The sequence below is a fragment of the Lepidochelys olivacea genome (assembly GCF_965140295.1).
Source record: "Lepidochelys olivacea isolate rLepOli2 genome assembly, chromosome: 15".
NCBI classification, from domain to species: Eukaryota; Metazoa; Chordata; order Testudines; family Cheloniidae; genus Lepidochelys; species Lepidochelys olivacea.
In genome coordinates, this window is record NC_140425.1 from 4,765,859 (window position 1) to 4,780,044 (window position 14,186).

General features: G+C 46.8%; 1 protein-coding gene across 1 annotated transcript in view; it reads left to right on the forward strand.

The window, feature by feature from the left end:
• The first annotated feature begins 2,041 nt into the window (after positions 1–2,041).
• The window catches only part of OSBP2 (oxysterol binding protein 2), a 366,039-nt gene continuing 353,894 nt past the window's right edge, over positions 2,042–14,186 (forward strand). Inside the window, exon 1 of the mRNA XM_084649482.1 lies at positions 2,042–2,327. Within this exon, the coding sequence (XP_084505608.1) occupies positions 2,161–2,327 (167 nt within the window). The 5' untranslated portion in view covers positions 2,042–2,160. The remainder of the gene's footprint in view (positions 2,328–14,186) is intronic.

Sequence of the window (14,186 nt, forward strand, 5' to 3'; positions counted from 1 at the left end):
ACCAAAGGATCAACTGCATGGGTAAATCCATCAGGACTGTAATGGACTGCCTGGCTCAGACTGACCGGGGTAAATATAATACAATAAGTCTTAGCAACACTGAACTTGGACAAGTTTGAAAGGAAATGGGGCACAATAAGACACATAGACTTACTCCCTATAGATGGCTTTATATCCGTTTGATATTATGATATGCATATAGTGCCATCCTTGCTTTGATATAGATGTTACTGGAAAAAATTATGTATGTGCATTTTCTTGCCATATTTTTAATACATTTTTAATTTTAAAGAAAAATTATAAAGCGAGGGAAACAAAGGTGGAAAAATGAGAGACTGTGTTCTACACTGTGAAGCTGGGGCATGTTACTGAAGGTGATGGATGTTAAGCACCAAGTTATTGTAAACGCTCAGTGGAGACAACTCTTGTAATTTAATCCTTGTCCATTTATGTGTTTCTTGAAGCCCCAGCTCCTGGAGTCACATGATTACCTGGGAATCTAGGTATGGGTATGTAAGTTTCTAGCCCTCCTAGCTGCAGATTAAGGCTTGACACATGAACCCTAATGCCTCAGAAGCCAGAAGCGAACATAAAATGTATTATTAAAATATAATATTATTTTTAAAGTTTTGTGGTTGTTAAGGCAATCTTCTGAGTTAAGTGATTATATGTGAGTCTCAGCTTTCATTTTAAAACAGGAGTCAATTTCTAGACCCTGTGGTTGCAGAGAAAAGCATGAAAAGATGACCCCAGTGCACCTTAAATGTCCAAAACCTAGAAGGCAAAGAACCAGAACCCCATATTGATTATTTTTTAAAAAATTACCTGACTTTAAAGCCAATGTTATTATTTTTTTGAAGCCTCACTCATGGTTTCTGATTGTGTGGGGCTAGCACTGCTGGGTGATATAACTTTCCACTACAGGTTTTCTTGCCCCTTCCCCTGAGGCAGCAGGTCCAGGTCAGGGCACCAGGTTAGATGGACACTGATGTAGTTACACCAGGGCACATTTTTCTAATGCAGCCAGGGCCTGTTGGCGGGTGCCAGGAGAAGGGATGGGGTACAGAGACAGGCCGGCACTCGTACAGGCCCACCCTGAGAAAGGGCTATCTGAAGAGGGATGGGTCACCATCCAGCAGGGCAAGGTCAGACCTTTGGCAGGCCTTGTATGGCACGGGCCCCATGGGCAGCAGGCCCGGGTGGGCAGGCAGCAGAGAATGCCTGGTGGAAAAGGGGGAAAAGGTCAGCTGTGCTGACCGGGCCGCTAAAAGTCCCATTGGCCGCAGTGGCTGGTACGTGCAGCTCCGGGAAGCGGCAGGCATGTCCTTCTGGCTCCTAGGTGCAGGGGCGGCCGGGGGGCTCAGCACGCTGCCCCCACCCCGAGCGCCCGCTCCCACTGACCAGCGATCGCAGCCAATGGGAGCTGTGGGGGCAGCGCCTGCAGACGGGGGCAGCATGCGCAGAGCAGCCTGGCCCCTCTGCCTAAGAGCCAGAGGGACGTGTCCCCGCTTCTGGGAGCCACCTGAGCTAAGCCCTGCCCCAGCCCGAGCCCCCTCCCATGCCCCAGCCCCTGCCCCAGCCCCCTCCCATGCCCCTGCCCCTCCCCCTCCCGAACCCAAACGCCCTCCCGGAGCCCACGCCCCCTGCCGGAGCAGCCAGGGACGGCGGGCAGGAGGGCAGCTCCCGGGGGCCGCTCTGGGCCAGGAAATAAGGCCCCAAAGCAGGCACGCCCCCGCGCCAGCTCTGCTCGAGACAGGCCCCGCCCCTCTCTCCCCTGAGGCGCCCCGCCCCGCCCCGCCCCGCCCCCTGTGTCATGGCCCCGCCCCACCTTTGGGGAGCCCTGTCCCACGCCACCCTGCCCCCCCCCCCCCGAGGGGCCGCCCAGCCCGCACGTGCGGTTCCTAGCCCCGCCCTGCTCGGTCCCGGCCCCGCCCCTCTGCCGGGGGGCCCCGCCCGCCGCTGCCCGGTCACGTGAGCGCGGCGCCCCGCCCCCTGCCCTCGCCGGTGCCCCCGGCGGCCGGGCGGGGCGGAGGCGCGGGGCCGGGCCTGTGGGGAGGGCGGCCGCCCGGTGCAGCGGCGGCTCCCGCGGGCTGGTCTCCGTCCTCGGCGCCGTCCCCTGCCTGGCCTGCGAGAACCCGCCGGGCCCCGGCCGCCCCGGCCATGAGCGCGGGCAGCGAGCCGGGCAGGGGCGGCGGGGCCGGGCTGGGGGCCCCGGCCGCCCCCGGCCCCGACACCTACAAGGGCTGGCTCTTCAAATGGACCAACTACCTGAAGGGCTACCAGCGCCGCTGGTTCGTGCTCAGCAACGGGCTGCTCAGCTACTACAGGTACCGGGGCCGGGGGGCCTGCCTGGGGGTGCTGCCCTGGGGGGTGCGTGGGGAGCGGGGGGTGGTCCAACTTCTGTAGGTGGGGGGGCTACCTGGGGGGTCAGGGACTGGGCGGCTACCCCCGGAGGGACGGCTACTATAGGGATGGGGGGACCTATTGGGGGGCGGCTACTACAGAGGCCGGGGGTGTAGCTGGGAGGGGCCTGGGTACTGCAGGTAATGGGGGGCTACCCTGAGGGGGTACATGGGGACTGCGGGGTGGTCCGGCTACTACAGGGACTGGGGGATGGCTGGGCGTAGCCTGGCTATTACAGGGATGGGGGGCCTGTGGCCTGGGGGGGCTTCCTTGGGGATACAGAGACTGGGGAGATGACACGGCTACTGCAAGGATGGGGGACAGCTTTTGCTTGGGCCAGTGGCTTGGGCACAGGGGGGTGGGGGGCAGCCCAGCTACTGGGGTGGGGGAGAAGTGACTTACTGCAGGTACTGGGGGACTACTACAGGGACCCAGAGTGGGCTGGCCTGGCTCCCCTGGGTGGGGAGGGGGTAACTACTACAGGGATGGGGTGTGGGAACAGGGACCTGTGGGGTGGCCCGGGTACTGTGGGGAGAGGAGCAGGTTGATACTTTCCTACACACACACTAATTCTACAGGTGGACATGCACTAGACACTTTGTAGGGATCAAACCTGCAGTGTCCAAGGCATGATGAACTGGATCTTAAGCTCTCTTCTGTTTGCTTCTGTGAAGCTGAGCATATAGTGGTTTATTTTGCTATTGCATGGGAGTCTGGTGTGAGGAACTAGGTGATGTTCTCTTGCAATACATTCACCTCAAAATGCAGACTACTACGGCATACATACACAGAGTACTGTGAAAATATATTGTACAGTGCATAGGTTTACACATGCCCTGCAGCCCATAGTTCCCAGTGCATCCCTACGTATAGTGTGCATACTCATGGCACGCTACACATATATATATATACACACACACACCCACACACACACAGGCCAAGATATTCAAACAAGGAGGCTAAATTTAGCCTCTAAGTCCATATTTAAGCAACTACATTTGCAGTTGTGCTAAGCATCTAGCACTTCCCAGTGAAGTGAGTTCATGCTATTAGGTGCTCAGCACTCTTGAAAATCAGGCCACTTATTTAGGTGCCTAAATATGGTTTTAGGAGCCTAAAATTAGCCTCCTAGGTTTTAGAATACTGGCCAGACTGTGTACAAAGACTGTAAATCACGTGGCCCACAATATATATCCTACTCCTGAGGGAATTCTGCGCACAATATTTTAAAATTTTGCAAAATTTGCGTATTTTATTTCACAATAAATAAATATGAAGGCTCAAACACGGCAGTGGGGCGCACAGGCTACTGGCTGCATATAGGGAGACTATCCTGCAGCACTCCCCTCAGCCCTACAGGACAAAGACTTGGCGGTGAGGCTTACACCAACCCTGACACAGTGCAAGGTCCAGGCCTGCCCCAGAAACACCATGGAGCCCGTCCCCTCCATGCCAGGTGCATCTAGATAGCAAGCAAGAGGGACAGAGTCTCGCACGCACACCCAGCCTTGTCCCCCGATCCAGGTGTGGGGCTGACAGGCTCAGGCTGGTAGGATCCAAGTGTGGAGGGGCTTAGTGTGTGTAGGGGGGATCCAGGTGTGGGGTAAGAGGGTTCTGTGTGGAGCAGTTTGGGTGTGGGGAGGCTCCAGATGCAGGGGGTGAGGCTTGGTGGAGTAGGGGTTTGAGTTCTGGGGGCTCGGTGGGGTGGGCTCTGCATGCAGGGAGATGAGGCTAGGTGTGGAGGTCAGTGTGGTCTGGATGCAGAGGGGTTGGCCAGATGGGGGAACCATTCCCCATACAGTGTCCCCTCCCCCTGCAGCTGAGGAGTGATGGGGACAGGGAGCGGAGGGGAGTGCAAAGCTTCCCGCAGCTGGGGTTGGTTTCTGGGCATGGGTCTGACCTGCTCTTTACAGGGAAAGAGGAAGTCCTATTCTTGTCAGCCCATCTGGGACTAGCAAATGAGCCCAGCACAGAGAGGAGCCACCCTCTGGGGCTTCCCCAGCCCCACCCCCACTGCGGTGATTTACCTGTCTGCTGGTCTGCTCCAGACACCCAAAATGATGCACCCATGCTTCTTGGGAGTGGTGCGTGACCGCTCTTGCTGGCTCCCTTTGCTTCACTGTCAGAAGTCATTTTTCTGCAGGGAAGCAGAATTCATGTTCCACACAGATTTACTTGCAAGTGTGCAGTGGTGCAGAGTTCCTCAAGGAGTAATATACACAACGAATTACACGAGGCAGTACTTTCGCTAGAGACATGCTCTCTTCTTAGTCTGGTCTGCAGGACTGTAATGGGCTGGTGTAATTGCCGAGAGTGCCCAACTAAGGTTTGGGCTAGTCAGTGGGGTGATTCAATTGATATTTACCTTGAAAAAGCTTTTAAATTGTTCAGGCCAACTGTTTCTTCAAACAGGGTTTGGCTAATCAGTGGGGGAACAGGGCCAAACTGTTTAAGCACAGTTCAGAACTGTTCTAACCTAGGTACAACACTGGAACACTGTTCTCATATTGTTTTTCACATGGTTAAGTTCAGTCCACACTGGTCATTGTTTAGTTAGCTTTAACCAGTTTAAAATAGTATTTTAAAGTGTGGTATGGTCAGAAAAGTGATGTAAATAGTAATAGCTACTTGTTTTTAAAAAAAATTTTTTTCCTAAGTCATCTCAGCTGCGAAATGGGCAGCTGGAGTGGATTCATGATCTAGAATCGTCAACAGAACTGTTAAGTTCTGAGTGCAGTATCTTCATTTCTTGTGATGGTGCATACAGGAGCTAGGAAGAACACAACTTGACTTTCCTAGGTTGAATTTGCAGAGCTGGCAGTTGGAAACTTGTAAATTGAGCATATTTGTTATGGAGTAATCGATATTGAATCCCTGATGCCATCTGTAGTCACTTTTCAGTGTATAACTGTGTTTAAGCTGAGTATTGTATATAAAGAATGTAGCCGGTATCATTAATGCTTTTTTTTTCTTAGCATTTCTCTCAGTCTGGGGCAGTGAAAATAGTCTAGTCATTTTCTTCTGGTTCTTGGGCATTAATACAGGGCTGAGGTTTTTGGGTCGCAAACATTGCAAGTGAATATTTTAAATCAAGACAAAAGCTCACACACTCTTTTTTTTCAGAAGAGAGCACTTCTATTAACGTTTTTTGTTAAATGTTTTAACCAGACCTTTACCTATACTGGCAAGAAGCTAGTGCACCCGCAGTTGCTCTCTTGTAGAGACAAGCTGGCACCTCCTGCTTTAGGCCTTCTCCAAGTTGTACTTATTGACTTCTAAAAGTTCTGCATTCACACTGTAATGAAAATAAATAAAAAGTTTGTATTTCTTTAAATCCTCTGTGTATTTCAAAGGCCAGTCTTGGATTCAACAGTTGGGGCCAGTTTGATGATCATAGAATCATAGAATATCAGAGTTGGCAGGGACCTCAGGAGGTCATCTAGTCCAACCCCCTGTTCAAAGCAGTACCAACCCCAACTAAATCATCCCAGCCAGGGCTTTGTCAAGCCTGACCTTAAAAACCTCTAAGGAAGGAGATTCCACCACCTCCCTAGGTAACGCATTCCAGTGCTTCACCACTCTCCTTGTGAAAGTTTTTCCTGATATCCAACCTAAACCTCCCCCACTGCAACGTGAGACCATTACTCCTTGTTCTATCATCTGGTATCACTGAACAGTCTAGATCCATCCTCTTTGGAACCCCCCTTTCAGCTGAAAGCAGCTAGCAAATCCATCCTCATTTTTCTCTTCTGCAGACTAAATAATCCCAGTTCCCTCAGCCTCTCCTCATAAGTCATGTGCTCCAGCCCCCTAATAATTTTTGTTGCCCTCCGCTGAACTCTCTCCAATTTTTCCACATCCTTCTTGTAGCGTGGGGCCCAAAACTGGACACAGTACTCCAGATGAGGCCTCACCAGTGCCGAATACAGGGGAATGATCATTAATAACTTCAGTAGTCAAAGCTGCAGATTAACATTACTACTTCCCGGTCATTAGGCAAAAGTTACATTTTCCTGTGGTGCAGTGTTTGAGAGAAGGAAGCAAAGGTATATATGTCTGGAAACTAACAGGAAGAAAAGGAGTACTTGTGGCACCTTAGAGACTTACCAATTTATTTGAGCATAAGCTTTCGTGAGCTACAGCTCACTTCATCAGATGCATACTGTGGAAAGTGTAGAAGATCTTTTTATACACACAAAGAATGAAAAAATACCTCCCCCCACCCCACTCTCCTGCTGGTAATAGCTTATCTAAAGTGACCACTCTCCTTACAATGTGTATGATAATCAAGGTGGGCCATTTCCAGCACAAATCCAGGGTTTAACAAGAACATGGGGGGGGGGGGGGAAGGGAGGGGTAGGAAAAAACAAAGGGAAATAGGTTACCTTGCATAATGACTTAGCCACTCCCAGTCTCTATTCAGGCCTAAGTTAATTGTATCCATTTTGCAAATGAATTCCATTTCAGCAGTCTCTCACTGGAGTCTGCATTTGAAGTTTTTTTTGTTGTAATATCGCAACTTTCATGTCTGTAATCGTGTGACCAGAGAGATTGAAGTATTCTCCGACTGGTTTATGAATGTTATAATTCTTGACATCTGATTTGTGTCCATTTATTCTTTTACGCAGAGACTGTCTAGTTTGGCCAATGTACATGGCAGAGGGGCATTGCTGGCACATGATGGCATATATCACATTGGTGGATGTGCAGGTGAACGAGCCTCTGATAGTGTGGCTGATGTTATTAGGCCCTGTAATGGTGTCCCCTGAATAGATATGTGGGCACAGCTGGCAACGGGCTTTGTTGCAAGGATAGGTTCCTGGGTTAGTGATTTTGTTGTGTGGTATGTGGTTGCTGGTGAGTATTTGCTTTAGGTTGGGGGGCTGTCTGTAGGCAAGGACTGGCCTGTCTCCTTGAGAGATCTGGTCCGCGTGGATCCGGAGGGCAATACACTGGCGGGGTTATTCAACGCATGGATGGTTACAGGTGTCATACCTGACGGTATTAAGGACTGCAGATCCTTACTGATCCCGAAAACAATGGACCCAGAGGCACTGAAGGAACTAGGGAATTGGAGACCTCTTACCATCGGATCCATTGTGCTGTGGCTATTTTCAATAATACTGACAAACAGGCTGGCTAAAGCGTGCCCATTGAATGCGAGGCAAAGGGGGTTCATTGCGGCACCTGGCTGCTCTGAGAACTTAAAGGTTCTCCACCTCATCACCAAGCAAGCCAAAAAAGAAAAAAAGCCCCTGGGCGTCGTGTTTATAGATATAGCCAAAGCTTTTGACTCAGTATCCCACGATCACATCATGTGGGTGCTGCGGGAAAGGGGCCTGGACCAGCACATGATCAACATCATCAGTGACTCCTATAGGAACGTCCATACCCGTAGGGAAGGAGCTCACAGGCCAGTCCTTGTCTACAGACAGCCCCCCAGCCTGAAGCAAATACTCACCAGCAACCACATACCACACAACAGAACCACTAACCCAGGAACCTATCCTTGCAACAAAGCCCGTTGCCAGCTGTGCCCACATATCTATTCAGGGGACACCATCACAGGGCCTAATAACATCAGCCACACTATCAGAGGCTCGTTCACCTGCACATCCACCAATGTGATATATGCCATCATGTGCCAGCAATGCCCCTCTGCCATGTACATTGGCCAAACTGGACAGTCTCTGCGTAAAAGAATAAATGGACACAAATCAGATGTCAAGAATTATAACATTCATAAACCAGTCGGAGAACACTTCAATCTCTCTGGTCACGCGATTACAGACATGAAAGTTGCGATATTACAACAAAAAAACTTTAAATCCAGACTCCAGCGAGAGACTGCTGAATTAGAATTCATTTGCAAATTGGATACAATTAACTTAGGCTTGAATAGAGACTGGGAGAGACTAAGTCATTATGCAAGGTAACCTATCCCCCCCCCCCCCCCCCGACGTTCTTGTTAAACCCTGGATTTGTACTAGAAATGGCCCAACTTGATTATCATACACATTGTAAGGAGAGTGATCGCTTTAGATAAGCTATAACTATTACCAGCAGGAGAGCGGGGCGGGGGGAGGTATTTTTTCATGCTTTGTGTGTATAAAAAGATCTTCTACACTTTCCACAGTATGCATCTGATGAAGTGAGCTGTAGCTCACGAAAGCTTATGCTCAAATAAATTGGTAAGTCTCTAAGGTGCCACAAGTACTCCTTTTCTTTTTGCGAATACAGACTAACACGGCTGTTACTCTGAAACCTAAAATAACAGGGATATCAGCAAAACATTAACAGTAATAAAATTAAATTTTTATTAGTAGCACTCACAAGTCAGTTCCATTTTTTGTTCTAGCTAATTCTAAGTTATTACTATACACTTAAGTTTATATTTAAAAATGTGATCCATATTGACTTTTGAATTAAAATATTTTAGGCTATCTAAATTTAATTACAGGTTTCAGAGTAGCAGCTGTGTTAGTCTGTATCTGCAAAAAGAAAAGGAGTACTTGTGGCACCTTAGAGACTGACAAATTTATTTGAGCATAAGCTTTCGTGAGCTACAGCTCACTTCATCGGAGGCATTCGATGTACTCCTTTTCTTTTTGTAAATTTAATTAGTACACCTGGATATTTCAGAAAGGAAAGAGGATTTGGTTGGATTTAGGAACGACAGTAATACAGTAACCTACCTTTCTGTCGGAAGAAAAGTTGTTAGAACATCTAGACAAGATTTTTAAAGTTACCATCTTCCTTTGTATTCTGTTGTGTTTCTGATTATTTTAAATGCAGAATATAACTTGTTTCTTCACCACTGAGTACCACATCTAAATGCTAGGTATTATGACCAAAACTTATGGCTTCTCACAAGAGAACTAATAACTGCTGTGCATCATATACCTTCTGAGGTAGATCTGATAGGGATATTAACTGTATAAATTTTGTACAGTTCTATGTCTTGACTGCTCATGGGTTTGAAATTTTGCTTGAGATTCAAAGGAGCGCATTTATTGTTGCCTTCATAAATTATATTTGTGGTGATTAGTTTTAGTCACCCTGTTTTCTAAGGAACCTTGTTTTGGCAACGTTGGGAGAAATTGGAACTGTTTAACTATATTAAAGATGACCAAAATGTGTTGTATGAAATCCTTAAGATCCCAGACACCAACTGCGAGGTTAGACTTAAATTATGACTACCCTTTAAAGGCAAATTGAAAGCTGCTTTTCTGCAAGACCTGAGGTCATACCAATGGGGAGAACACTGTGATATTCTTATTTTTTATAATTTTGGGGGGGAATTTCATCCTATTTCATTTTAGCCCTCATGGGACAGTAGCAACAGGAGCTGCTGCTGTGTTGGGTGAGTCTTGGTTTGTTCAGGTTTCTTGTATTTGTGAAAAACATTGGGCTCTACTGGTACCGTGTGTGATGGGTTCGGTCACAGGGATTCCATTGGGACTGTCACCTGATGTGCTGAAATTACCTCTGAGCCTGTTTTCCCTACCAGCTCGGGAGTCCAGAACCCTGCCTTGTTGAGCCAGACACGCTAGCCTGCTGCAACACAGACTCAGGGTCTGGGTCACACCCCCAAAGCTTGCAGACTTTAACCAAAAACAGCTAGCAGGTTACCTCTCCAGCACCCAGACACCCAGTTCTCAATGGGATCTAAACCCCAAATAAATCCATTTCACTCTGTATAAAGCTTACACAGGGTAAACTCATAAATTGTCTGCCCTCTATAACACTGAGAGAGATGCACAGCTGTTTGCTCCCCCAGGTATTAATCACTTACTCTGGGTTCATTAATAAACAAAAGTGATTTTATTAAGTGTAAAAAGTAGGATTTAAGTGGTTTCAAATAATAACAGACAGAGCAAAGTAAGTCACAAAGCAAAATAAAACAAAACACATAAGTCTAAGCCTAATGCATTAAGAAATTGGTTACAGATAATATCTCACCCACAGAGATGTTCCAATAAGCTTCTTTCACAGACTAGACTCCTTCCTAATCTGGGCCCAATCCTTTTCCCTGGTACAGTCCTTGTTAGTTCCAGCAGACATCTCCGGTGGTAAGCAGGGGTTTTCTCATGACTGGCAGCCCCCTTTGTCCTGCTTCACCCCCTTCTATAGCTTTGGCACAAGGCAGGAATCTTTTGTGTCTCTGGGTCCCCACCCCTCCTTCTAAATGGAAAAGTACCAGATTTAAGATGGATTTCATTATCTGGTGACATGGTCACATATCCTGTGAGACCCCGCCTCCATTCTTCCTGGGCTGGCCCACACATACACAGGAAGGTTTATAAGTAAACAGAGCCATTTACAGGTTTCAGAGTAACAGCCGTGTTAGTCTGTATTCGCAAAAAGAAAAGGACGACTTGTGGCACCTTAGAGACTAACCAATTTATTAGAGCATAAGCTTTCGTGAGCTACAGCTCACTTCCTCAGATGCATATCGTGGAAACTGCAGCAGGCTTTATATATACACAGAGAATATGAAACGATACCTATTCCCACCCCACTGTCCTGCTGGTAATAGCTTATCTAAAGTGATTTCCAGCACAAATCCAGGTTTTCTCACCCTCCACCCCCCCACACAAATTCACTCTCCTGCTGGTGATAGCCCATCCAAAGTGACAACTCTTTACACAATGTGCATGACAATCAAGCTGGGCTATTTCCTGCACAAATCCAGGTTCTCACATCCCCCCCACCCCCATACACACACAAACTCACTCTCCTTTACAGTTCATTGATTCTGAAGCACCCTTAAGGGCTTCCACATCATATGGTTTACATCAGTAGTACAAGTTTATCTTATTCTCCTAACTCGAGACATAGAAATAATACATGCAAACAAATAGGATGAACACACTCAGTAGGTTATAAGCTTTGTAATGATACCATACAAGGGGTATTTAGCATGAAGCATAGTCCAGTCATGTCATATTCATAAGCATATTTCCATAAAGCATACAGAGTGCAACATCACAGGGTGTTCTGTTTCCTCTGCTACAACTGACATCATTTAGCTATTTGGGAGCATCATGCCTTACGCAGCATTAGCTGTTAGTGATGTCATCAGGGTTGGAAGAGAAATCAGAACCCTGGGGTCCTGAACTTGGATCTTGGCAGGTAATAAGCCTTCCAGTTGCATTTAAAGTGATTCTTGCATTCTAAAATGATTAGCCTTGAGTCTAGCTAAATGAGTAGGATGCAAAAATATATAAAAAGAAACATTTCAGTTCATCTTCAGATAACCAAACTAATGTATTCCTAAACTGCTGAAAAGGCTTCTCTGTTTCGATCTAGAGTAAATTTGGTCTGGTCAAGTCATACAACCCTTGAAAGCAGAGCAATAAAAACTGATAATCAGTAAGTGCCTTGTGTTCTGACAGGGTTACCTATTCCTAGCTTTCTAGGCCTACCCCTGTATTTGGGTAACAGTTTCAGTTCATCAATAACTGTTTTTGAAACATTGTAGGTTTTTATTGTTCTCAAATTAAGATGGTTAAGAATATTTTTATGTTCTTAAAAAAATGAAAATCTGAGCAGTTCATTTTGCTGTGTGTATAAAAGGTGACTGGAGATATTCATCTTGTGCTTATAAGCAGTGCAGGAGTGCAGTCTCTCATGGCTGTTGCGAAAATGTGTAGAAAAGTTTTATTATGCAATCGTGGAGTTGCTGACTTCAGACATGCATAATTAACCACTGAACCAACTTTGTCATACTTGGATTCAAAGAGGACTGAGTGTTTGACTCAGCTGAGTTATGACTGTAAAAACTTGGGCCAGAACATACTGGAATGTGTCTTCATTCTTGTAACTGGAATTTCTAAGCGAAGCATAGCTGATGCTTTTTTGAGAACATCACCTTTGAACTGAGGCCAAGCCTAAAAACTTCAGTCCAAAAGAACTGAGGAAGTTAGAAGAAGAGTTATAGTGCTAGTTAGAACTCAGCCATCATTGTAGCAGTCTCAGCCAGCAATCACTGCAATGAATTTACATCATCTCAGATAAAATATGTGCTACTTTAATGGTTCTTTATACAGCTTTAGGGTCGTAGGTAGGAGAGGAGTAACCCCAAATGATTAAGTCTGGGTTGACTTTGATTTTGTGTATCGTTCATTATTCTCCTACTTATTCAAAACCTGCGGGTGTTTGTTCCTGTTCGAGCTGCATTTTAAAGTGACTCTGAAAAGGCCTCATAGGATTTCATGTTCAGCTTGCCTCAGTGTCTGTCAGTGCTTCAAAACTGAAGTGAAGACCCACTAAATCAACAGCAGAGTACTCTCTGGTACTCCACTGGAATGAGAGCAGTAAGGTAAGTCGACCGGAGCGCGTCCAGACTCCAGTGTAGACACCGCAGTAAGTCGACCTAAGCTACGTTGACTCCAGCTACATTATTCATGTAGGGTGGAGTAGCATAACTTAAATTGACTTACCCTGATAGTGTAGACAAGGCCCTTTTGTGGACCTGTTCTGAGCAGGTCAGGTCAGCAACTCTGGAAGAGCTATAGTTGAACCTCACTTCCTTACTGCTCTAGTGGTTGCAGGTGTATCTGAGCAAGGGGCTCAGTAGGTGTGCATAAGTGTGCTTCCAATCACATTACACATCTGCCTGCCTTGTTTAGTAACACCAGTGTTTGGGAATTACTTTGGGAAAGCTGCTGATCATATTTTTCAATTAAAGTGGCATTAAGTCTAGTTCTGATTGTCAAGTCTGATGTCCTAGAGCCTTCGGAGGGAAATTTACATCCAGCAGACATGGTCTTCTGCCACTGCCTTGGCCACACGTACAATGGGTTAGAAATACTGGAAGGAAATTCTAAATTGGAAGGGGCCATAAAACTATGTGGTAACTTTGTCTTATAACAGTGATTATAAATGGCTGATATGTCTGGAGTTATTCCTTCTATTTTTTCTTCTGCTTTTCTAACTGTCCCTGCCTATTATCTCACCTTTTCAGTAAGTTCACTAGCTGGCTTGAAATCCCAGAACATTAAAAGCTGTTCTGTATTGGTGACTGTGGGGGGGCGGATCTGGCATTGCCGCTTCAGCACCCTCAGCTATGAGCTGTTTCCTCAACTGCACTGGCTGGGAAAACTGCATTTTTATGCCACCTTAGGCCACCTCCTGAGGATTTGTTGCTTCCTAAAATTACCTTTATCTGCTGGGTATGAAATGAGGGGCACGTTAAATAGCAAGAGACTCATTTCTGAGTGGGATTTCAGAGAGGGTTCCTAGCCTGGTGCTCAGCTTATTCGTGTTCAGACTCAGGAACTTTTATAGATACTTCTGATAAGCCCCCTCTCTTCCCTGCAAGTTTCTTAAATTAAAATTGAATTTTAGCTTTACGTTTTATCTTCCAGGGCTTCTAATGCCTTTGATAGGATTAAGGCAGAGGAGAGGAGGCAAACGTTTTCACCCCCCATCCCCAGGATCTTGTTGAGGAGAAGGAAGTGGGTTTGGTGTTGGAGCAAAGGACTAGGAATTGATTTCAAGATTTCACAGCTTTGCCAGTCACTTGTTTGTTTAATTTCTTGTTGTCCTTGTATTGTCCCCTCCTATCTCCTGAGGGCACTGAGTGTCTTGCTTGCATGTAAAGTGACTTCAGAGCCATGGATAAAAAGCACTCTAGAAATATAAAAGAGGGGAGGAAAACAAATCGTGAAGTGGTTGCCAACTGCATTCCCCACCTGTGCATGTGTTGGAGAGAAGATCAGGCCTTTGGATCTGCCACCCCTTCCCCCCCCCCCACAGTTCTGAGGGGGAGTCTAAAA